This window comes from Neoarius graeffei, chromosome 25 (assembly GCF_027579695.1).
Source record: "Neoarius graeffei isolate fNeoGra1 chromosome 25, fNeoGra1.pri, whole genome shotgun sequence".
In the NCBI taxonomy this organism is placed as follows: domain Eukaryota; kingdom Metazoa; phylum Chordata; class Actinopteri; order Siluriformes; family Ariidae; genus Neoarius; species Neoarius graeffei.
Window position 1 is genome coordinate 59,044,623 of NC_083593.1, and position 24,120 is coordinate 59,068,742.

Genomic DNA, 24,120 nt, shown 5'->3' on the forward strand with positions numbered 1-24,120 from the left:
TGCTCTTAAAGTCTTCCACTTCACTTTTGTAGATGATGTGTGTCGTCAGTGACGTATCATTCAGGGTTTTATAAAATAAATTAATTATTTATAAATTTTATTGACCCACTGGTGCTCTGACAGGCTGCTGGACATTTTTTTTTTTTTTTTGACATTTCTCTTGCTATTAATCCCACTTCTTCCTCTCAGATCCACATGAAGACCATGCCCGCTGCCATGTACCGCCTGCTGACGGCTCAGGAGCAGCCAGTCTACATCTGAACCCTGCTAATGCTGTAAAGATCACCAATGTCACGGAGCTTCACCCTCACACACTCCATTACATTCCACATGATGATCAGATTGTTTACAAAATCTCTCACACCGGCTCTAAAACAGTTTCCTCTCAGAACATTTTAATCTGCCTTAATAATGCGTGTAAATCTGGAGAGAGGCGACATCACCCAGACATGCTAATCTGGTTAACAATGAACAGCTAGCATTAGCTTAGCTGCTAACTCTACCAGAATTAGAACTACAGCGGTGCCTGAAAGTTTGTGAACCCTTCAGAATTTTCTATATTTCTGCATAAATGTGTTGGAAAGCATCATCAGATTTTAACACAAGTCCTAAAAGTAGATAAAGAACACAAACTGGACAAAATTATTATACTTAGTAATTTATTTATTGAGGAAAATGATCCAGTGTTACAGCTCAGTGAGTGGCAAAAGTATGTGCACCCTTGTTATCAGTATCTGCTGTGAGCTCCCTGTGCAGTAATAACTACAGCTGATCATTTGCTGTAACTGTGGAGCAGATCCTGAACATCGTCCTGGAGGAGTTTGATCCCGTCCCCCTGTACAGAGCAGCTTCAGCTCTGGGATGGTGGTGCGTTTCCTCACATGAGCTGCTCACACAACATTTCTACTGAATTAAGGTCAGGACTTTGACTTGTTCATTCCGAAACATTAACTTTATTCTTCTTTACCCATCTTCAGTAGAACACCGTGTGTGTTTCAGGTCGCTGTCTCACTGCATGACCCACTTTCTCTGAGGTTCAGTTCACAAACAGATGTCCTGAGGTTTTCCTTTAGAATTCTTTGGAACAATGAATTCTGAATTATTCCATCGATGGTGGCAAGCCGTCCTGGCCCAGATGCAGCAAAACAGCCCAAACCGTGATACTACCACCACCATGTTTCACAGATGGGATAAGAGTCTTATGCTGGAATGCAGTGTTTTCTTTCTCCAAACAGAACACTTCTCATTTAAACCAAAAAGTTCTGTTTTGGTCTCATCAGTCCACAGAATTTTTCCAGTAGCTTTCTGGTTTCTCCACCGTCTGTGTTCTCCTGATGGTGGACTCATGAACATTAGCCAATGTGAGAGGCGCTGTTAGTTGTTTAGAAGCGACTCTGGGTTCCTCTGTGACCTCGTGGCCTCTTACATGCCTTGCTCTTGGAGTGATGTTTGTTGGTCCACTCCCGAGGAGGGGAACAGTGATCCTGGGGTTCCTCCATCTGTCTGATTGTGGATTGGTGGAGTCCAAACCCTTTACAGATGGTTCTGGAGCCTTTTCCAGCCTGATGAGCTTCAACAACTCTTTTTCTGAGATCCTCAGGAGTCTCCTTCGTTTGTGCCCTGATACACTTCTACAACCATATGCTGTGAAGATCAGACTTTGATAGATCTCTCTTCTTTAAATAAAACAGGATGAACTCTCACCTGATTGTCCACCATTGATTAAAAACATCTGACTTTAACTTTACCTTCAAATTATCAGTTAATGCTAGGGGTTCACATACTTTTGCCACTCAGTGATCTGCAACAATGGATAATTTCTCAATAAATAAATTACCAAGTATAATAATGTTCGTCTTGTTTGTGTTCTTTATCTACTTTTAGGACTTGTGTTAAAATCTGATGATGCTTTTGATCACATTTATGCAGAAGTATAGAAAATTCTGAAGGGTTCACAAACTTTCAGCACTATATGTTACAGCCCACAGGTGAAATACAGCGTGTGATAATCAGGTCAGAACTGACTGATTTAAACAAAATGTCATTGGAACGAAGTAATTTTACCATTAGCCATCCAAGGTTTTTTTTGTATTTTGTGATCCAGTTGTGCGTGTGTGTGTGTGTGGTGTGGTGTGGTGTCTAATTTACTGGAGATTAGATCTGTAAATCAGCTGCTTTTGAGAACTTTCCGTTGCTGACCCAGACTGTGGTGTGGAGCAGCAGGAATTTAACGGTACACTGTTTTCTCCTCAGTTTTCTGTTCATCAGAGTTCTTTAAGTATTTGAAGTGATTTTGTTTCAGGTCTGTTATTAGAGGTGATTATAAAACATCTCTCTCACTGGAATAATTGAGAACAGAAAACTAAGTTCTGTTAGATATTTACTCTCGCTACACACACACGTAAACAGCCAAAGACTAAAATCCAGAGATTTATTTATGATCTGAACAGTGGACCTTCAAACTGATCTGCACTGCAGGATGGGTGAGATTTTATTAGACTCCAATGTTGTGACTGAAACAACCCTGTTATTCATGAAGGAGTAAAATTTGTTTATTTATTTATTATATCTGAAAGGTACAGATTGATGAGACACTTACAGGAAGCTGATTAGAAACAAAGAAATAACATGGACTTTTTTTTTTTTAACACATTGAATATCCAAATGCAAATGTATGTGATTTTATTCATTAACACAATAAAAGATACCTCTTCCTTAAAAAGAGTGTGAAAGTTATAAAGGACATAAATGTAGAACATTTCAATCTCATTTCCATCTTGAAGCTCAGGCTTAAAATTCATCATTAATTTCCCTGTGAGCTTTTAGTGAATAAGAAACTGTAATGCAGAGGAATAAAATGAGTAACAAAACTGTCAAATCAAGTCACTACATCAAACAAATTAATCAGATCTGAGTTTCTTATAAAAATGTGCAAATATCAAAAAAAAAAAAAATGGAGGATTTTTTGCTGTAACGCTGCTTAATTTAACCTGAATAACAGTTGAGGTTTATTTAAAGCTGTTGTACTGACTGACCAACCTTTATACAGGTGAAAATGTTTGAGAACCAAAAGCAGAACCAGGATCCATCCTGAAGCACTGAGGGCTGCTGGAGTTCTACAGCTCAGTGTCATTGTACTTCTGAGGGTTGTAATATCCACGATGAGATTGATCAGCGTCCTCAGCAGATCCACTGCGATACATAGGGTTGGAGCTGGAACTAGAAAATCCAGCAGGGTTTAGAAAAACAAAAAAACACCCACACCAGATCAGAGTAACAGAGCACAGTGAAACTCACCCGGGCTTCGGTTTAACGGGGACGGCGTAAATGTCCGGGTGTCTCTGAGAGATCTCCAACTGCACAGAGAGAGAAAAGGTTCAAAAGACTGAAATTCACCATGAATTTTCTTTTCACACAAATGATTCTGAGGAGGCTGATGTAGAATTGCGAGTCTCCTCCTGAGAGGAAGCGGAGGAGGAGGAGGCTGCTGCTGTGATCACTGATCTGTTGAACAAAATTTAAAACACAACCTGCAATTAAATAATTTAGAGCTGCTTCAGTGTAAAACAGTCAAATGTAGGATTGTGCTGATTCACTGAGACTGATGCACAGAGGCAAGGCGGTGTGTGTGTGTGTGTGTGTGTGTGTGTGAGTGAGAGAGAGACAGACACACACACACACCCGGGCATGCTCAGCCTCCTGCAGTTCCAGCATCCTCTGCGCTCGGGCGAGATTGTCCATGTGCTCAAAGGCCTTCACTTTCCCCAGAAACGAGCGACTTGCTGGATCCTCGGTGTCTGAGGCAGGTTCCTGAGTCGCGGTGCCTCGAGCCAGGAAGCTGGGTTTGAGGGCGACGGGAGGGGGCAGCGGCTTGGTGCTGACGTCACTGCCCCCCGTGCTGCCGGAGTCGCTGTGGTTCCTCTGAGATCGAGCCTGACACAGACAATAAACACAGAGCTCAGAGCGCTGGGATGAGAACGCCACACCCAACCGTTCACATCTGTCTTAGCTGTTCCACTCACAGGTACACCGTAAGGAGTGCAGGTGCGTCTCATTTTTATGTTACTTTGGATAAAAGTATCAGTCAAATGAGGTAAATGTAGCTGTAAGTGAATATTAATGAGCATATAATGAATAATCGTGTGTGTTACAGTGCCACAGACAGTGTGAACATTAGCAGGAGCTCCACTGGACCCAAAATCTACATTGGCTTTAACGTTTCAGGTTGTTTTAATTAATTTATTTTATCCCCACGCTGATCCGCCCTCTTTAGGTGATCATCGTGCAACAATAATTGAGATTTAATCTCCTCAGACACGCAGTGAAGATGAACGGCTTCACATCACTGCAGACACTGAGCACATGGAGCAGAACACAGCGGTGTCCCTCACAGGGCACGAGACTCACTCAAAACAACCATCTGTCTGTCATTCAGCCTCCGATCAAAGGCATCAGCAAGAAAACAGCTGAATGGAACAAAGAAAGTGTATAATTACACTATATAGCCAAAAGTATGTGTACCCCTGACCATCACACCCATATGTCCCTGTTGAAGGTCTCGTTCCAGATTTATTCCCCTTGACTGTTATAATGAGCGCCACTCTTCTCTTCTCTCCTGGGAAGGCTCTCCTCTAGATTTTGGAGTGTGGTTGTGGGGATGTGTGTTCATTAGTGAGATCAGACCCTGATGCTGAGGCTCCAGTTCATCCCAAAGGTGTTCAGTGGGGTTCAGTTCAATCAAGGCTCTGTGCAGGACACTCGAGTTCCTCACTCCAACCTTCACACACCACGTCTTAATGGAGCTCACTGTGTGTACACAGGAGCATCGTCATACTGGAGCAGGTTTGGACTCTCAGTTCCAGTGAAGGGAAACTGTAAAGCTCCAGAATGCAGAGACGTTCTACACAACTGTGACCTTCAAACTTTGTGGGAAGAGTTTGAGGAAGAACCACATCAGAGTGTGATGGTCAGGGGGCATATACTTTTGTGTCAATACAGCATCACATCATCAAAGTACCAACTGCATTATTCAGGAAATTCCAGTGCAGAGTTTTAGTGAAGACTCACTGGATGTCTGTGTGTGTGAGATCAGAGCCCCTGAGATGGAGAGTAAGAGCAGGTGTGGTCTGGGTTTACAGTTCACACTAGAGCAAGACCCAGTGTCTATAGAGCAGAAAGCAGGAGATGGGTTTTACCTTTGGGGGCTCTGGGATGAAGGAGGGCGGGGGACTGGGGTCTCGTAGCACTTCTTTACTACCAGCTCGTTTCATGCGCGGCACAGGGGCGGGTCTCTGCAGGAAGGGAGGGGCAAAGGTGTCAGATCAGAGGATGGTTTCAAACAAAATGTGTGCGCAGATAAGCAGTTTTTACTATAAATTCACACAAGACCTCATTCTCATTTCTCCTGGGAGGTTTTACGGAGTTAAAGGTGTCGAATGTGAAGTTTTTGGTTAATATTACAGCTGAACTTTTCAGATACAGATGTACATTTAGTAAAACAACGTTACCAGTCTGCTACTATCAGCATAAAAAGCAAAGCAACATGAAATTACGTCATGAAAGTTGAATCTCAGCACGTTTATCCACCAGCACACAAACAAGATTCAACGCAAACGTGTTTAAAAAAGTAATTTCTATAGACAACAGAAAAAGACACAAAAGCAGCTTCATTGCAGAAACACCCCAAAGACTACAAACACCATGTGGCGGCGGGGGTGTGGCCAAGCGCCGGGTTGGGAATGGAGAGCGAGGTCGGGTAAGGTGAACGATCACACCCGCATCTAACTGGTGTGTGTGTGTGTGAGAGAGAGTGTGTGTGTGAGAGAGAGAGACCGACCCCTCCAAGCTGCTGAAAGAGCAGCGGCTGAATCTGCTTTTAATTAGTCAGAGAAAGCAGCCTGTTCTGTGCTTCAGTCCCCTCGTGACTTCCACACACCACAAATAACTAAAATTATTTGCACATTTGATCCTGACTGGTTCTTAAATTTAATGATGCAATAACACCTCGCATATTTAACACCAACTCTGACTTTAAAAAACCCAGACTGGTAACATGATTGACAGGTGAGTGCAAACACCTCATCGTCCTGATTGGCTGAATGTTGGTGGCGCTCATGCGTGGTTTCTCATGTTATTTTTTATTTTATTTAAGCTGGAGGACCATGAGGAGGAACTTGTGTCCTGAATTAAACACTGCCTACTGCAGCTTTAAAAGTTTTTTTATGTACTAGTGCCACACCTGATGACAAACATCGCTATGAGACACAGATCGTGTTGTGATTGCTGTGCTACCTTTCATAAAATAAAGAGAAATGGGATAAACACAAGCACGTGATATTTTAAGCATAATGATGTAAAAATGTCAGCCTGCTTAGTTCTGATTTTTAAAGTATTATAAACTGTGAATATCTTTCTGCAAAATTATCACCAACCCAAACCCCTCCCTGAAGAGAATATGTTTAAAACCAAAATGTGAATTTTGGTCGAATCTGACAGAACCGAGAGTTTACAAACTCCAGTGATTCCTGCAACTCTTAAAACAGTTTGCACATACTACTTGTGTTGATTTGCAATAATTTATGCAGTTTTTTTATTTTAACTAATGCATAATTGGAAGAAAGTAAAAAAAAAAAAGCAATTTTAACACATTCTTTTGAAGGGTGCCAAATAATTCTGTAGCTGTATATTAACACACAGTCCATGTCGAAGTGGAACTGCAGCGCTGAGGTGATCAGTCAGAGTGGCAGCACACAGGCTAACGATGGACTCGTACCTCATCCACGGGCTCTGAGGAGCGGCTCGTCCCCGATACCGGCACCTCGTCAGTCACCTCGTCCAGCTCGTTATCTGTATAGGCTCCGCCCTCATCTGCTGTGTCATCATAGTCACCAGTAAGACGGCTGTCCATGCTCAGGTAATCTGCGCTCATGGCCGACAGGTAAGACATGCGGTCTTCCTGAAGGTCCAGATCCTCCTCAGCTCCGTCCAGCTGAACAACACAGAGGCGAGCGTTAGAATAAACCTCCAAACAGCACAGATCATCACCGTTAGTTTAAACACGCTCCTTACTTTACTCTCACAGACCCACACCGCTCTGTTCTGCTCCTCCTGAATCGTGTCCTTCAGACTCCCGTACCAGGCATCATGAGCCGAGTTCAGATCCACCGTCGCTATGAAGGAAAACGTGATTGAAGGTGTGAGGATGGCTGTGTGTGTGTGTGTGTGTGACACCACGTTAATGTTCATACAAAACATGAAAAGGCACATCAGTTTCTCATGCACTCCACCGGAGGCCATCAGCAAAGAAACATCTGTGATGAAACCGTACTGTTTTAGTTTATCACTGGATCTACAATACTGATGGAGCGACATGTAAAGGAAGTCTGTCCCACCTAAATCCTTCCTGATGTGGTTCAGAACACAGTAGAACAACTATTGCTCAGGACTTGACCTGCATCACCTGCGAATAAATTCCTAAAGACGATTCCCAGAGCTCAGGTGTAAAGCTAAAACAGAAAAGGTCACAGCCCTCTGCTAATCGACTACTGCATACTGCACCTTTTAAAAAAACAGAAATGCTTCATATACTGTATATAAAAACAGATGTGGTGTGTGATGATGATGATGATGTCAGAGCAATGTTCTGTCTCCACACTGACCGGTGAAAAGGTGAGAACAGGTCTTCTTCAATTTGACCGCCTGCTCGTACAGTTTGCGTGAACTGCGATTAGAACCCGGTATCAGGCGGTTCCTCATCGTCTTCACACCCTGCTTACTGTCCGGGTTCATGAACACCACAATGGGGTACCACTGGGTGTAGTTCAGAGTGTCCACCGCCTTCGGGGTGACGTCCAGCAGAGCGTGTTTATCCTTGGGGGGGGGGTTGGAAGAGAGACCAAGTGCTGTTGAGTTCTCAGGTGTGAAAATAACGTTCACGGAGTCTCAGGATAAAATTACAGCCTCATTAATATGCAAATTATATCCAACACTTTACAATTAATTTATTATTAATAATTTTAACACTCTAACAGAATTTGAGGGTGGAGTTTGGAGTTCAGTCTCTTTAAGGTGTGGTTTTGAGGGTGGAAATCCAATGATGGCGCTTGAAGGGCGGAGTTTACCTGTTCGATGATCTGCTGCACAGTGTTCAGTCTCACCACACCTGAGGACTTCTCTGTTCCTGCATCTTTAGGTTCCCTCTCTGAACACACACACACACACACACACGCTCAGTACCCCACAGACACAGCTCAGGAGCTCATCTCAGGTCATTTTACACTCACTTGCGATGATGAAATCTTCGGGGAGGTCATTGGCGAGTTTCTCACTTGCTACATCAGCAATTGGGCCGAACAGAACCACAGGCCTCCGGAACCCAGCTGCAGGTACGAGAAGAGCCTGAATCACTGAGTAAATGCATGTGATACAGTACAGAGAGAAGATGCTATGGGTGGTGTAGGTGTGATGAAGACGTGGTGGGCATACCCTCTCTCAGAACCACCCTCTCATAGGCGGGGAAGCGGGTGATGACGGGGTTGACTGTGAGATCCTCTCTGCTCTTACGCAGGTCCTTCTTCTTTGCTGCCCTTTGACCTCGGAGTCTCCAGAAATCTCCTCTGCCATTGGCTGCTCCTTTCTGGGTGTTCTGAACGTTGGCCATCTGCTCAGCTCTGTAGGCGTCAGTCAGATCAAAGGCCATCATGACATCATAGAACATGCTGACAACACCAACATGTGAGTTTCTGAAACACACACACACCTGCTCTTGCTGGGGATGACGCCTCTCTCCTGCAGCTGGTTGTCTTGGTCGGTGCGGATGACGAGCCAGCTGCCCAGTTTTCCGTCATACAGCGTGTCCACCACTTTAAAAACGTCTCCTCTGCTGAAGGACAGACCCTGAGGAGTGTCTTTCTCATATTCAAAATGAGTCCTTATGTAGAAGTTGTCTCCTCGACCTGACGCCACAATGTCCTTATACACTGCAACCATCAGTCACATGACCACACCCACTTAAAAATCCACATTATTAACAGATAATAAATCATTAAACATTCAAGAATATATTTTGTCAGTACCATCTGGTTTGCTCTGAGCCAGGATGGTAACGTCGTCTCCTTTAGGAATTTCGAGCAGGTAGAGCACTGCGTCCTCCCGCACCATGCCACGGAAATCCACATTATTCACCTACGGGGGGGGGGCAGAAAACCCCCCAAAACAAATTAACTCATCCGCTAACATTTCTCTACTGTTAACTTACAAATGGAATAAAGTTATTAATTCACACGTTTAAAATTTATATCTGGCATTTCTATTTTATATTTTTCTGTAAAGCTGCTTTGTGACAACTTCTATCGTTAAAAGCTGCATACAAATAAAATTTAACTGAATTGTAAAACACCAGGAGGGGCAGTTACAAAAACTGCAGATAAATATACTGTAACTCCGAATGAGATGATTTAGAAAGCGGGGTTTAAGACTCCGACTTTTCCATTTTAAGACCAGGTTTCACCGGCGGGATTAAACAGAACTGAAGTTGATAAATGTAGGATTTAATTTAAAATTGAGAGTCAGGATTTTCCTCCACAATAGATTCCAGTCGAAAAGAGAAAAACAAACAGAACTCCTGAGAGCTTCGCTGATACTGCCTCTCTTCCCTTTAGAATGAAAATGAGCATAAAATCATTTTTATAAAATCTTTCAAATTTCACAATCTATCTAAACACACTGCCATCTTCTACATTTAAAATCTTAAATGTAAATTTAGGACTGAGCTGGTTTATCATCGGATTAATTATTTTTTATTGTTTGTTTGCAGTAAACTGGGCTGATAAATCCGCAGTGAAGCTGCCGTGTCCTGCATGTTGGAGATGTTTTGTACCTTCATGATCTGGTCTCCAGGCCGCAGTCCCTCCACCTCCGCTGGACTGTCATCCTGAACACTGGCTATGAAAATCCCCACATCGTTTCCTCCTGCCAGCCTCAGACCCACACTGTCACCCTTCTGAAAACGCACCATCACCGTGCTCGGCCTGAGCAACACACACACACAGCGCTGTTGAGTTCTGGACTCTGGTCAGAAGAGTGTTGATTAATTCTCTAGAACAGCAGCTCTGACAGCAGTGCAGGTTTATACTAACGCTCTCGTTCTGATATGTTATCATTTCCATAGTAACCGCTCATTCACAGGGGCGTGTATGCTACACAAAAATGGATTATAAAAAGTGTAAATACCAATATTTTGTGACAAGACATTTATTTATGTAACATTTTTCAATATAATGATAGACAGACTAACACATCTGTTCGTGATGAACCCATACACACCCGTAGATCTCCAGATCTTCTGCACTCGGTTTCAGGGGAACCTTCGGAAGAGCTTTAGTTTTTGGTGGAACGCTGATTTTAGGTGCGGGCGTGGTCACAGGAGCTGTTAATACAATAATTCACACATCATTAATCTATCAATTTTCTCCTGAGACTTTTACAAGTCCAAACTGTGACTCTGTTAAGAAAGACTAACATTTCAAATAAGAAAGCGGCTGAGCTTCCATGAACTGATCATCATGGCAACAGATGGCAGCGCGCAGCAGTGCAGCGGCTTCTCTAGCTCTCGGTGGTAAAGTTAGCACTACTACTGCCAGTACAACGGCAAATAAGTGCAGCTTAGCACAGCTAAAGGAGCTAAACAGCGGTCTCTATGCTCCTTTTTCTCCGGAGCTCAAAGCAATGCCCGGTAGGCTTTGGATTTTACGAACAACGGCATGCAACAGCCTCTGGAGCTGGTTTGGAGTTAACAGGAGGCGGTGTGTGCGGAAGCAGAAGAGGGGCAAGTGGGCTGGCCTGCTAACCAGGCTAAGAGCTAATGCTAGCAGGCCAGCCATTCCCATCGCTCTTTTTATCCAACGTCCGGGCTTTGGATGATAAAATGGATCTGCTACGACTGAGACTGTGCCGACAGGAGATGCAGAGCTACAGTGTCTTTGTTCTGACAGAGATGTGGCTTAATAACAACATGCTGGACTCCGTCTTCGAGCTTAATGGGCGGCTACTATTCTGCTCGGACAGGGACCGGCAGCTCTCTGGAAAAGAGAGGAGGGGGACTCTACATCTAGGTCAACAAAGGTTAGTGCTCGCTTTGAGGCCTCCAACACCACCACTCCCTCCTGGCTCCCCCCCTCCCCCGATGAGCCCCCAGTCATCAGCATAACAGCAGCAGAGGTGAGGAAAACACTGCAGGGGGTCAATCTCCGAAAAGCCCCAGGCCCTAATGGGATCCCAGGCAGGGTTCCGAGGGACTGCACTCACCAGCTGTTTGAGGTTCTGACGGACATATTCAACATCTCGCTGACTCAGGCCAGAGTCCGATCATGCCTCAAGACAGCCACGATCATCCCTGTGCTGAAGACCTCCGTAGCATCATGCCTCAATGACTGCCCCGTTGCACTCATCCCTGTCACCATGAAGTGCTTCGAGAGGCTAGTGATGAGGCGCTTGAAACAGACCATCGACGTGGCAGAGGACTCACACCAGTATGCTTACAGGCAGAACCGGTCCACAGTTGATGCCATCTCTGCTGTGACCCACCAGGCCCTCTCTCACCTGGAGTACAAGGACTCCTACATGAGGCTGCTGTTTCTGGACTTTAGTTCTGCGTTTAATACCATCATCCTGTAGAAACTGGCAGCAGTGGGAACCTCCATCCCTGTGTAATTGGGTCCTGGATTTCCTTACCTGCAGGCCACATCATGTCAGGATTAACAACAACACTTTCTCCACCAACACGGCTCCCCCCAGGGCTGTCTGCTCAGCTCTCTGCTGTACACACTGATGACCTTCGACTGCAGGGCTCACTATGAGAACAATCTCGTGGTGAAGTTCGCTGACGACACAGTAGTTGTTGGACTCATCACCAACGGGAACAAGTCATCGTACAGGATGGAGGACCTGATAAGGTGGTGTGGGGACAACAACCTCAACATTCAGAAGACCAAGGAGATGGTTGTGGATTTCCATAGGGCTGGCACTCCCCCACCCTACATTGATGAAGAAGCTGTGGAGATGGTTCCCTACGTCAGGTACCTCAGAGTACACCTGACCAACACGCTCACCTGGCGCACCAACACCACGGCCGTCATAAAGCCCAGCAGCGCCTCTACTTCCTGAGGAAACTGAAGAGGGCAGGGCTGGGGGCTGATGTCCTCAGGTCCTTTTACAGCTGTGTTGTGGAGAGCATTCTGACCTCCTGCCTCACGGTGTGGTATGCTGGCTGCATTGTGGCTGAGGAGGCGGCGCTGCAGAGGGTGGTCAAATCTGCACAGAGGACCATCGGGTGCAGCTTACCACCCATCAGTGACATCTACACCACCAGATGTAAAGAAAGAGCCACCTGCATCCTCCGTGACCCCACCCACCCTGCACACTAACTTTTCACTCCCCTGCCCTCTGGAAGGAGGCTGCGCTGCATCCGGGCAAAAACATCAAGACTGAAAAACAGCTTCTACCCGGATGCAGTCAGACTGCTGGACTGCTCGACTTTTTTTAAATTTACTTATTCAAGCTGCACACGCCACGACCTGGGTAACTGCGTTTCATTCTCATCATGTCACATAATAATAATACATTTTATTTAAAGGCGCCTTTCTAGCACCCAAGGACACCATACAAAAATGAAAGACAAACCATAAAATACACATTAAAATTACAAAAAGAAAAAAAAAAAACATTAAAACAAGTTACAATTCAAATTAAAAATGAGACAGTGCAGTGATTAAAGTTGAAAAGCAAGTTTGAACAGGTGTGTTTTGAGTGAGGATTTGAAATGTGGAAGGGAGTTGATATTTCTAAGTTCGGGAGGTAATGAGTTCCAAAGCCGGGGAGCAGAGCGGCTGAAAGCTCTGCTCCCCATGGTGGCGAGACGGGTGAAGGGGACAGTCAAGTGGATGGAAGAAGAAGATCTGAGGGAACGAGAGGGAGTGGCAACATGGAGGAGATCGGACAGATATGGGGGAGCGAGGTTGTGGATGGCCTTGAAAGTTAACAGAAGGGTTTTGAATTCAATTCGAAACTTGACTGGGAGCCAGTGGAGCTGCTGCAGGATGGGCGTGATGTGGTGGATGGAGGGGGTTCTGGTGATGATGCGGGCAGCTGAATTCTGGACCAGTTGGATCTTACGGACAGATTTGTGAGGGAGACCAGAGAGGAGGAAGTTGCAGTAATCCAGATGAGAAGTGACGAGGCTGTGGACAAGAATAGCAGTGGCATGGGGAGTAAGGGAGGGGCGGAGACGGTTGATATTGCATAAATGGAAATACGCAGACTGGGTAATGTCATTAATGTGGGATTGGAAGGAAAGAGAGCTGTCGAGGATGACACCCAGACTCTTAACCTATGGGGAGGGGGAGACGGAACAATTGTCAATATAAAGAGAGAAACTGTCAATTTTGGATAGTGACGATTTGGTGCCAATAAGGAGAACCTCAGTTTTGTCACTGTTTAGTTTGAGGAAGTTGGAGGAGAACCAGGTTTTTATTTCTGCTAGGCAGTCAGTAAGGGAGGAGGGTGGGAGGTTGGAAGTGGGTTTACTGAAGAGATAGAGCTGGGTGTCATCTGCATAGCAGTGGAAACTGATATTCTATTTACGGAAGATGTTGCCAAGGGGAAGGAGATAAATGATGAAAAGGAGGGGTCCCAGGACAGAGCCCTGGGGCACACCTGAAGTGACAGGGGAAGGGTGGGATGTGAAAGATTTAAGCTGAATGAACTGAGTGCGGCAGGAGAGAGAAGATTTAAACCAGTCAAGGGGGGGGGGTGTGAGTGATACCAATGGATGCTAATCTATTGAAGAGGGTGAAGTGACAAATGGTATCGAAGGCTGCACTCAGGTCAAGGAGGATGAGGATGGTGAGTAAACCAGAATCAGCTGCCATGAGGAGATCATTGGTGATTTTGATTAGAGCTGTTTCTGTGCTATGGAGGGGACGGAAACCAGACTGAAACTGTTCATACAGGTTGTTGTGAGAAAGATGGAAGTGGAGTTGATTAGCTACTGTTTTTTCAAGAATTTTGGAAATGAAGGGTAGATTAGAGATAGGGTGTAGGTTATTGAAGTTGGTAGGATCTGCACCGGGTTTTTTCAATATTGGTGTTATTGCCGCAGTCTTAAAGGATGTAGGAACAGTTCCAGTGGAAAGAGAGGAATGGATGATGGCAGAGATGAGAGGAACCAGAGAAGGAAGGCAGGCTTTAACAAGAACAGTAGGGAGGGGGTCCAGCTGACATGTGGATGGCTTAGACTTACGGATGAGATCTGAGATTTCTGAGGCGGTGGGAAGCTGGAAGGAGGAGAAGGAGTGAGAGGGTGGAGGAAGTTCAGGTAAACTGATGGGGGTGGATTGTGAACAGAGATGCTGGTGAATTGTTTGGATTTTTTCAGCAAATAACAACATGAGGGAGTTACAGAAAGCAGGTGAATACAGGTGAGGTGGTAGGGAGTCTGGGGGTTGGCTGAAGTTCTTGAGCAGTGAAAACAGTGACTTGGTGTTACCTTCGTTAGAACAGATTATACCAGAGAAATAGTTGGTTCTATTTCGTTTCTCCTGACCGCCAGAGGCGGTGCTTTCAGCACATGGATATCCATCACACGAACGTGCAGGTCGAGTAATAGTAACAACAAAGTCACGTGTGACCTGGGTGACGTCACCCCGTGACCCCGACATAAAGGACCGGTAAACCCAGGAAGTGACCTCTTACATCTTCTCGCGTTTGCAGGTTGCGAGTTGGAATTTGGACAAAGCGCTGTGGTAGTTTCGTTACCCGTAGGGTTGGGGCTGTGCTTATGCATCCTCCAAGAAACTGCACTAAGTCCACCAACTCTTTTCTCTTGTCGTATTGATTCATTACTCCGTTAAGCTGAGCGCTCTCGCTCGGTGGAGTTAGCTGATTAGTCCTCCGGGGCGGCGTCCTCACCGCTGGAGGCCGGCTTGTCTTCATTCAGGTAAGCGGTTTTCATTCATTTAATTTAAAGCGGTGTTTCTCGCCGCTGTTTATCAGTTCTGTGGCGCACTGCGCCTATCCTTGTTATTATTATTAACCGCCTTATTTTGTGTAGCCTTGTCTCCGGCCTGCTCACAGGCCGGCGGTCTTGTGTGTTGTATTCGTATTGTTACTCCGTTAAGCTGAGCGTTCTCGCTCGGTGGAGTTAGCTGACTAGCCCTCCGGGGCGGTGTCCTCGCCGCTGGAGGCTGGCTTGTTGTCGCCCAGGTAAGCGGTTTTCATTCATCTAAATTAAAACGGTGTTTCTCGCCGCTGCTTATCAGTGCTGTGGCGCACGGCGCCTATCCTTGTTAATATTCCCGACCACGGGTGTGTTCGCCCGGTCGTTTTTCATTACCGCCTGATTGTTTATTTTGGGCTACTTACTTGGGGTGTTCTCGCCCTATTTAAGTTCCCTTCTGCCAGCCAGGCGTCATGGACCTATTCTCTCGCTGCGCCAACTGCCGGGTCCCCCTCGAACCGGAGGACGGCCACCGCGAGTGCCCCTCATGCCTGGGTATTGATCACCTGCGGCAGGGGCTGACGGACATGGCCTGCGCAGACTGCATGTGCCTGAGCGTGGCTGCGCGGACCGCCAGGCTGGCTCGGCTGGATCCTCCGTCTGACATCCCCCGGGCCTCGGGGGGACAGGACACGGTGTCGGCTGCAGCAGCGGGGCCCAGCAAGCGCCGTGGGCTCCCCCACACGTCTCCGCTTCTAAGGCGAAAAGAAGCGCTCGGGCGATTTGGCTCAGAAGGTGGAGGTGATGTCCACCGAGCTGGAGGAGATGAAGGCCCTGCTGGCGAATCTTCAGCCTCCGCCACAGGGGGCAGTGTTCCCGCAGCCACCCCTTCTGCCTGGCAGCCCGAATGTTCACCATCACCACCGCTTCTGTCACCGGCCGTTGATGCACGCAGCCTGGATGAACTGTCGATCCGGGCTTCGGAGAGCTTTGACTGCGGTGGGTCCGATGGTCACGACTCCACCTCTCCGGCCGGTTCCCAGGCCACCAGCCATGGCACCGTGGCAGCGTCGGAAGGCGGATGCTCATCCATCCAGCCAAAGCTGAGGGCTGCATTGGCCCGTCTGGGGTTGGACACGCCCCGGTGGCCCAGCATCAGAGCGCTTTCTTCAGAGGTTCCGCATAGCCTTCCTCGTTGTCTGTTCCGCCCTCGGCCTCATACATCGAGGAGTTACAGAGGTGTTGGGCGGACCCTAGAGGCCTCCCCACCTCCCTAGTGACTGCAGGGCCCTGGTGGCAATGCAGGACGCCCCTACCTACGGCCTCCAGCAGATGCCCAACATTGAGAGGCGGTTTTCATTTATTTAAATTAAAGCGGTGTTTCTCGCCGCTGTTTATCAGTTCTGTAGCGCACGGCGCCATCCTTGTTAATATTCCCGACCACGGGTGTGTTCGCCCGGTCGTTTATTTTTTATTTCCGCCTGATAGTTTATTTTGGGCTACTTACTTGGGGCGTTCTCGCCCTATTTAAGTTCCCTTCTGCCAGCCAGGTGTCATGGACCCCCAGACGCTGGAGGGGACGAGCGCGGCATCACGGGAGCTGTGTGACGCGGCTCCAGGCCTTTGCCTACTCGTCGCGGGAACTGGGCCGGCTGATGTCGTATCTCACCCTCGGCCGCCAGCAGATATGGCGGGCACAGTCCCCTCTGGCCGAGCCCGACCGGCGTGTGCTGCACTCTCTCCCTGTTGTCCCCGGGGAGCTGTTTGGCGAAGCCACTCAGCAAGCCCTGGATCGGAGTGCCCAGGTCATCTAGGCATAACAGCAGTTCGCTGGGCCCCGCCAGGCCCACCACCATGGCAATGCTGCCCAGTCCTTCAGGGGGCCCACACCGACTCTGTCTCGGCCACGCACCCGCCAGGAGACCAGACGGGTTGATGACTTTCGTCGCCCCACCACCTCCCGGACCCGCGGTGCCGCCCCCTACACCCAGTCCGCTCCTCGTCGCCCCCATGGTGACTGACGGGGGCGCTCTGGACGGCGCTGACATCAGCGCGCCGGCGGTCGGCCGCTTTTCCAAGCGAACAGCTCCAAAGCTGGACAGCGTTGACCCCTGGGTGCTGGTGACCCTCACCGAGGGTTACCGCATCCAGTTCTGCCGCCGTCCACCACGTTTCATGGGGTCAAACACACCACCGTGAGCCATCCGGGGAAGTCCCTCGTCCTCCGGCAGGAAATCGCCACCCTCCTGGAGAAAGGAGCAGTCTCTCCCGTCGACAGGCAGAGACAGCAAGGTGGGTTCTACTCCAGGTATTTTCTGGTTCCGAAGGACGGCGGTATCCGCCCGATCCTCGACCTGAGGTCCCTCAATTCCCACTTGAGGACCATGAGATTCCGCATGCTGCGTACAGTGGATGTCTTACACCACATCCAGGCGGGCGACTGGCTTGTCACCTTCGACCTGAAAGACGCCTACTTCCATGCTCCCATTGTGCCACACCACAGGCAGTTCCTGCGGTTTGCCTTCGAGGGCCAGGCTTTCGAGTTCAATGTTCTGCCCTTTGGGATATCGCTGGCACCCCGTGTGTTCACCGGGTGTGCGGCAGCGGCATCGGCACCACTTCAGGCAAGGGGTTTGCGTGTCCTGCCTTACCTGGACGACTGGCTCGTCTGTTCACGGTCAGCAGCTCAGGCCCGCACCAACATCGCGACTGTGCTCTCGCATGTCGTAGAGCTGGGGCTCAGGGTGAATTACAAGAAGAGCTCGCTGGTGCCCAGCCAGGAGACGACTTTCTTGGGCATGCACCTGGATTCGAGGTCGTTGATGGTAACTCCCTCCCAGACCAGGATCCACAACATCCGCCTACTGCTTGGCCGCTTCGGACGGGGTAGGTCACTCGCCCTGAAGACCTTTCAGCGCCTGCTGGGCATGCTTACGGCAGCCTCCTCTCTGGTCCCGCTGGGACTCCTGGACTTACGCCGCTTCAGAGGTGGTTCAACGGTCTCCACCTCCACCCGGTGCCGCACGGGCACAGGCTCGTGAAGACGACGGATATTTTTTTTTTCCAGGCTCCTCCGTCCATGGAGGAGGGCTTACCTTTCGCGGGGTGTTCCGCCGGCGGCTATCCCCTCCCGGAGGGAGGTCATCACCACGGATGCTCCCCTGGGAAGCTGGGGTGCAGTCTGGCAATGCCGGACCGTCAGAGGCTACTGGAGCCCAGGGCAGCGACAGCAGCACATCAACGTGCTGGAGCTACGGGCTGTGTTCCTCGGCCTACAGCACTTCCTCCCAGGCCTGACCGGCAGACACGTTCTGGTGCGGACGGACAACGCTACGGTAGTGTACTACATCAACCACCAGGGAGGCACAAAGTCCCTCCGGTGCTTGGAAGTGGCTGGCCAACTTCTGCGGTGGACCCATCGACATCTCTTGAGCCTGCGTGCCATGTACTTGCCAGGCACTGCCAACAGGGCAGCGGATCTGCTGTCCCGCCAGGACCCCGATCCCGGGGAATGGAGACTCAACCCAGCGGTGGTTCTCGCCATCTGGGAACGTTTTGGCAGGGCAGAGGTGGACCTCTTTGCCTGCCAGGAGTCGACACACTGCCCTCTGTGGTTCAGCCTCCACGGCCCCAGTCCCCTGGGCCAGGATGCGCTGGCGCATGCTTGGCCGAGGCAACTGCTGTATGCCTCCCCCCCTCTGCTGCTGATCGTGCCAACCCTACACAGGGTTGCGATGGACCACCACGGGCTGCTGCTTGTCGCCCCCCCGGTGGCCGGGCAGAGTGTGGTTCCCAAGTTGCTGCAACTTCTGAACGGCGACCCCTGGTGCCTGCCAGTGAGGACGGACCTGCTATCACAGCTGGGAGGGCAGATCTGGCACCCGGATCCAGCCCGTCTGCAGCTCTGGGTATGGCCGCTGAAGGGCCGGACCCCCTGCGAGGTCCTTGTGAGCCGGCAGTGGTCAACACCATTGCAAGCTCTCGGGCACCCCCCACCAATGCCCTCTATGCCAACAGATGGAGGCTTTTCTCCAACTGGTGCTTAACTCGGGGGGAGGAGCCTACATGCTGCCCCCTGCCGACCATTCGACTGTTCCGCCAGTCTCTGCTTTGATAAGGGTCTTACCCCTGCCACCATCAAGGTCTATGCAGCTGCCATCTCTGCTCAGCATGCCAGAGTTGGGGGAAGGACCGTGGGGTCCCACCCCTTGGTGGCACGTTTTTTGAAGGGTGCTCTCCGGTTGAGACCCCCCCGACGGAGCCGGGTACCCACATGGGACCTTCACTTGGTGCTGCAGGCTCTCTGCGACGCACCGTTTTGAGCCCCTGCTCACGGCAGACATTTCATGGCTCTCCCTGAAGACTGCCTTTCTTCTGGCCATTACATCAACGAGGCGCGTCGGGGAACTACACGCGTTGTCAGTCAGTGGGGAGTGCCTGCAGTGGCACTCCGGCGACAGTGGGGTCACCCTGTGGCCTAAACCCCTCTTTCCTCCCGAAGACCCTCTCTGCTACCTTCGTCAACCGGCCCCTTAGCCTTGCGGCGTTCGAGGCGGGCCATGGTGAGAGGTCGGAACTTTGTGCTCAGTTCGCGCCCTCAGGGTGTACGTGTCCCGTACAGAGGGCTTCCGTAGGAGCGACGCCCTGTTTCTGTGCCACACAGGGCCGAGGAAGGGTCTGGCGCTCTCTAAGCAGAGGCTATCCAAGTGGATAGTCGAGGCCATATTACATGCCTACAGGCACAGTGGCTCCCCGATTCCTCCGGCTGTCAGGGCGCACTCGGCACGGGGCGTGGTGGCCTCATGGGCATCACTGAAGGGCGTGCCCCTTTCAGACATACGCAGCACAGCCTCCTGGGCTTCCAGCTGCACCTTCACCAGGTTTTACCGTCTTAATGTCGTCCCACATAATCCTGTGGCGACGGCTGTCATTCCAGGCCCGTCGCAGCAGCACTGAGTACGGGTAGGCACTCCTCATGACCTGGTTGGTATTAGTCATCCATGTGCTGAAAGCACCGCCTCTGGCGGTCAGGAGAAACGAAATAGAACGAGGGTTATGTATATAACCGCGGTTCTATGAGTTTCGGATGACCGCCAGAGCTTGGCAGTCACTCGGAGTGTACACGAGAAGATTTGCCAAGAGGTCACTTCCTGGGTTTACCGGTCCTTTATGCCGGGGTCACGGGGTGACGTCACCCAGGTCACACGTGACTTTGTTGTTACTATTACTCGACCTGCACGTTCGTGTGATGGATATCCATGTGCTGAAAGCACCGCCTCTGGCGGTCATCCGAAACTCATAGAACCGCGGTTATATACATAACCCTCGATTTGGCTTGAGCAATACAGTCCTTGTAATGAAGTACATGATTGTTGTACATGTCTTTATGAACAGATAGTCCAGTTTTCTTGTAAAGTCGCTCAAGTTGTCAGCCTTTGGCTTTCATGAGCCGAAGTTCAGGTGTAAACCAGGGAGCAGAACGGGAGAAGGAGACAGACCTGGTTTTTAGTGGAGCAAGGGAATTAAGGATGGTGTGAAAGCCAGTGTTGTACTGTGAGACCAGCTCTTCCGGGGTGGTTAAATTGTGAATGTCCAAGAGGGAGTCAATGCTAGAGGAGAGAGAATTCAAGTTGATATCCTTTATATTACGAAAAGAAATAAGACGAGGGAGCTTAGTAGTGGAGAGAGAGAGAGAGTGTTTGGTATTAAATGAGAGGAGGAAGTGGTCAGTTATAGGGAGTTCATCTGCTGTACAGTCAAGGGGGGAGATACCAGAGCAACAAATTAAGTCCAAGATGTGACCTTTGGAGTGAGTGGGAACATTGGTGTGCTGCTGAAAACCGAAACTCTCAAGGCAGGATGAAAAGTCTCTGGTAAGAGTGTTGTTGATATTGTCCATGTGGATGTTGAAATCTCCCAACAGAATAATGTTTGGTGAGAGAGTGGAGAGGTGTGTCAGCAGAGCAGCAAAATCATTTAAAAAGTTTTTGTTTGGTTTGGGGGGGGGCGCGGTAGACAATTGCAATGATGGTGGGAGTAGATCCAGACAGTTGACATACAGTAAATTCAAAGGAGCTGAAGGCAGGTAGAGACACTGGCGAGACTTTCCATTTATCGCGGTAAATTATCGCGAGACCTCCTCCCCGGCTGGAGCCACGAGGTTGACAGATGTAAACAAACCCCAGAAGAGTTGATTCACTGAGTTGGGAAAAGTCATTAGGTTGTTGCCATGTCTCGGTTAAACAGAGAAAGTCAAACTTACGGTCAATGAGGAGATCCCGGATGAGAGACCCTTTGCTCGTAAGGGAGCGGATGTTGAGTAGACCGAAGTTGACAGTGGCGTTGTCGCCTATGACCGCAGCGTTAGCCAACCGAGCCGGGCTGGCTAGCACACTGTGGTCAACAACTCGACTGGTGTTTCGTGGAGGGCAACGAGAGATGGACCAGATGGATTTTATTGTTGTCGAGGTGTCTTGATGAAGGCTCCGGCGGGATCCACGGTGAATGTATCTCCGGCGAGGCTGGGAGGCGATGTCGGGATGAAGGTGAAGTAAAGCCGGCGGAGGTGCAGACAGGTGGAAACGTAGCCGGAGAAGGTCCGCAGCTGAGTACTGGAGCAAACCAGTTGCGGGTTGGTGGACCAGCAACAGGAGAGGCCAGATAATCATGGACCAGATATATATTATATCGGACCACATTGTGCACAGGGACCCAGTCCCTTGGACGCCAGGGCAAGCAGAGCCAGGTGAGGCTGGATATGACAGGACAGGTAAGCTAACAAGTCACATGCAGCACAGATCCACATGGGAGAGTCGGCTCAATTGTCGATCCGGCTATGTGGGATGAAACTCCCATATGAGAACCTTCCATAGTTCATCGGTCCAAATAACGTTAAAACCCTTAAAATCACTTTAAGAGTGGTTAGAAGTTGCCGGTGAGCAGCCAGTTGCGCCAGCGTTCACTCAGCCGGAACCGGAAGTTTAGCAGTACCTTTCTGGGTACCTGCATCTCACAGGCGAGCCTTTGATTACTGTGGGTGAAACAGGTACTGGTAACACCTCATCAGCCTGCTCAGTTTCTCCAGTGGGTATGGTGGGTACAGTACAGCTAGTCTGAATGACAATAAATCTGAGCCTGAATCTCAAACGCACAGCGCGCTGAAGGTCCCATGATACCTGGAGCTTCCTCGACCTCAGGCTCGTCCTCCTCATGTGGTGGAGGTGGAAAATCATCTGGATCGGCTTGGAACGGTGTCGGCATTGCGCCCATTTTAGACAATCTGCTCTGAGGCTCGTCCCTGCAACCAACCAACAAACAAACAAACAAATTTGTGATCCAGTCGCCGTACCCATAAAGAAAGAACTTTGTTGTTTACGCTCCAAACTCACACAGAATAAAAGTATAAATGCAAGTGATTTTGTAAAACTCTGATGAAATCTTCAGTTTAAGGTGTTTGTGTATAAAATGAAGCTGAAAATGTGTCAACATTGATTCAGAGATGGAACTACTTTTTCAGAGGGAGGAGTCTTGTGGTTGTTGTGCATCTCTGATGGCGTATGGATACCACAAGTCCATCAGTAAAGTGTAAAGGAACTGGAACTACTGTTTACTATATAAAAGTCCATAAGCTCAGCTCACTCGAGTTTGTTGACGGTGTAGTGGCTGCTGCTTTATGTCCCGGGGCCCCTCATGCCTGTGTTGCCTTCTGGCTCTCCCCTTTTAGTTATGCTGTCATAGTTAGTTGCCGGAGTCCCTGCTTGTACTCCGTGCAATATGTATACTGTTCCTACTTATTCAGGTGACATTGGGCATACCTAACAACCTGTGTTTTCTCTCTCTTCTCATTCTGAGGGAGTTTGGAGTAAACAGCCCTCTATTCTGTTGGCTGTAATAATCAGATGATTACCTGCTTCTCTCACGCAGCCGCTCATTAGAGGAGTGTGAGGAGATGTCCGAGGGCGGGCCTCGTCTGTCATCCTGAGGTGAGTATGAACGATACGACTCTATCTCAGACAGATCTACAGGAAACAGGAAGTCAAAACATCAACACTAAAGCACCATGTCGAGAAATTTCAGATCCACTTCCACAGATTTATAAATGAACTGGAGCAGGAGAGAACTCAAAACCAGAAACGTGAGCCGCTAAACTGAGGCCAGAGATGTCGTGCTGCAGAAAAAAAAAAAAAAAATTAATAATAATAATAATAATAATAATATTAAGTGTTCAGATCCTTTTGGAACCCGCCCAAAGGGATCAATAAAGTTTTATCTAATCTAGATCATTTCTGTGATGTTTAAGTGAATTTATTCATATTTCTGACCAATCAGTGAGCTTTACACATGCGTCTCCAGCCCCACCCACTCCCACACCACACCCCTCAGGCAGTGAGTGCAGTTTTGTTTACGTTGAGGCAGTGTGAAAGCAGATCTGAATCAGCAAACAGGAAAAGGTGAGAAAACATCTGAAAACTGGAAGTTGAACGTTGTTAATATTCACAGAGGAATCTCACACAAACAGATGAAGCGCTGATGCACAATAAACGGAACAGCGTTCTTCAGTTCAAACCATTTAATTATTCATTCGTTCATTTTCAGTAAATCAGTTTTATTCTGGCCATGAGCTCAAAAACATTAAAATATGTTTTTTACAAACATTAAAGAAAAGGATTACATAATATTAAAAAAAATCATCAACATGTGATTTTAATTTATTTCATTTAAAACAATACAGTAGTATTAATATTTTAAAGACACAACAGTAAGCAGCTCAGTGCTGTTCAGTCTCACCGAAAATGTTTATTAACACTAAATAGCAGCAGCGTTCAGAAATTTGCGAGTGGGAATCTAACTACCCCGAAACCATACTTCATTAATAATCCAAAAAGTTAAGATAATCAGAAAGAGGCGTTATAGCACACGCGGCCAGGACGCAAGACAAGAAGCCCGCAGCCTCTTTATAACTGGAACGTGTGAACTTGGGAAAAATAATCCTGACCCGACCCGTAGTACTTTACTTCATCACGTCCACAGCGTCCAGAGTTCACTGCAGCTCTGTAGTGTAGCCATCTGAAGGTCGTTACCGTAAACTGCCTTGTATACGTGCACTAAGGTTTCTACTGCAGCTGCCT

The 24,120-nt window shown here is 48.5% G+C and overlaps 2 protein-coding genes across 3 annotated transcripts in view; one reads left to right on the forward strand and one right to left on the reverse strand.

The window, feature by feature from the left end:
- apba1b (amyloid beta (A4) precursor protein-binding, family A, member 1b) overlaps positions 1-604 on the forward strand; it is a 24,015-nt gene extending 23,411 nt beyond the window's left edge. Inside the window, exon 11 of the mRNA XM_060908622.1 lies at positions 190-604. Coding sequence (XP_060764605.1) covers positions 190-261 — 72 coding nt within the window. The 3' untranslated portion in view covers positions 262-604. The remainder of the gene's footprint in view (positions 1-189) is intronic.
- A 1,943-nt stretch (positions 605-2,547) lies between these two features.
- tjp2a (tight junction protein 2a (zona occludens 2)) overlaps positions 2,548-24,120 on the reverse strand; it is a 55,053-nt gene continuing 33,480 nt past the window's right edge. Inside the window, exons 8-23 of one of the 2 annotated variants that reach the window (XM_060909134.1) lie at positions 22,899-23,010; positions 22,168-22,289; positions 10,324-10,426; positions 9,878-10,028; positions 9,075-9,183; positions 8,759-8,978; positions 8,485-8,669; positions 8,283-8,378; positions 8,121-8,200; positions 7,659-7,869; positions 7,069-7,169; positions 6,773-6,988; positions 5,196-5,291; positions 3,682-3,933; positions 3,298-3,356; positions 2,548-3,219 (exon numbers count right to left, since the gene is read on the reverse strand). In XM_060909134.1, the coding sequence (XP_060765117.1) occupies positions 3,117-3,219; positions 3,298-3,356; positions 3,682-3,933; positions 5,196-5,291; positions 6,773-6,988; positions 7,069-7,169; positions 7,659-7,869; positions 8,121-8,200; positions 8,283-8,378; positions 8,485-8,669; positions 8,759-8,978; positions 9,075-9,183; positions 9,878-10,028; positions 10,324-10,426; positions 22,168-22,289; positions 22,899-23,010 (2,216 nt within the window). In that variant the 3' untranslated portion in view covers positions 2,548-3,116. Of the gene's footprint in view, positions 3,220-3,297; positions 3,357-3,681; positions 3,934-5,195; positions 5,292-6,772; positions 6,989-7,068; positions 7,170-7,658; positions 7,870-8,120; positions 8,201-8,282; positions 8,379-8,484; positions 8,670-8,758; positions 8,979-9,074; positions 9,184-9,877; positions 10,029-10,323; positions 10,427-22,143; positions 22,290-22,898; positions 23,011-24,120 lie in introns of both variants that reach the window. The other variant, XM_060909132.1, reaches the window with a different exon arrangement.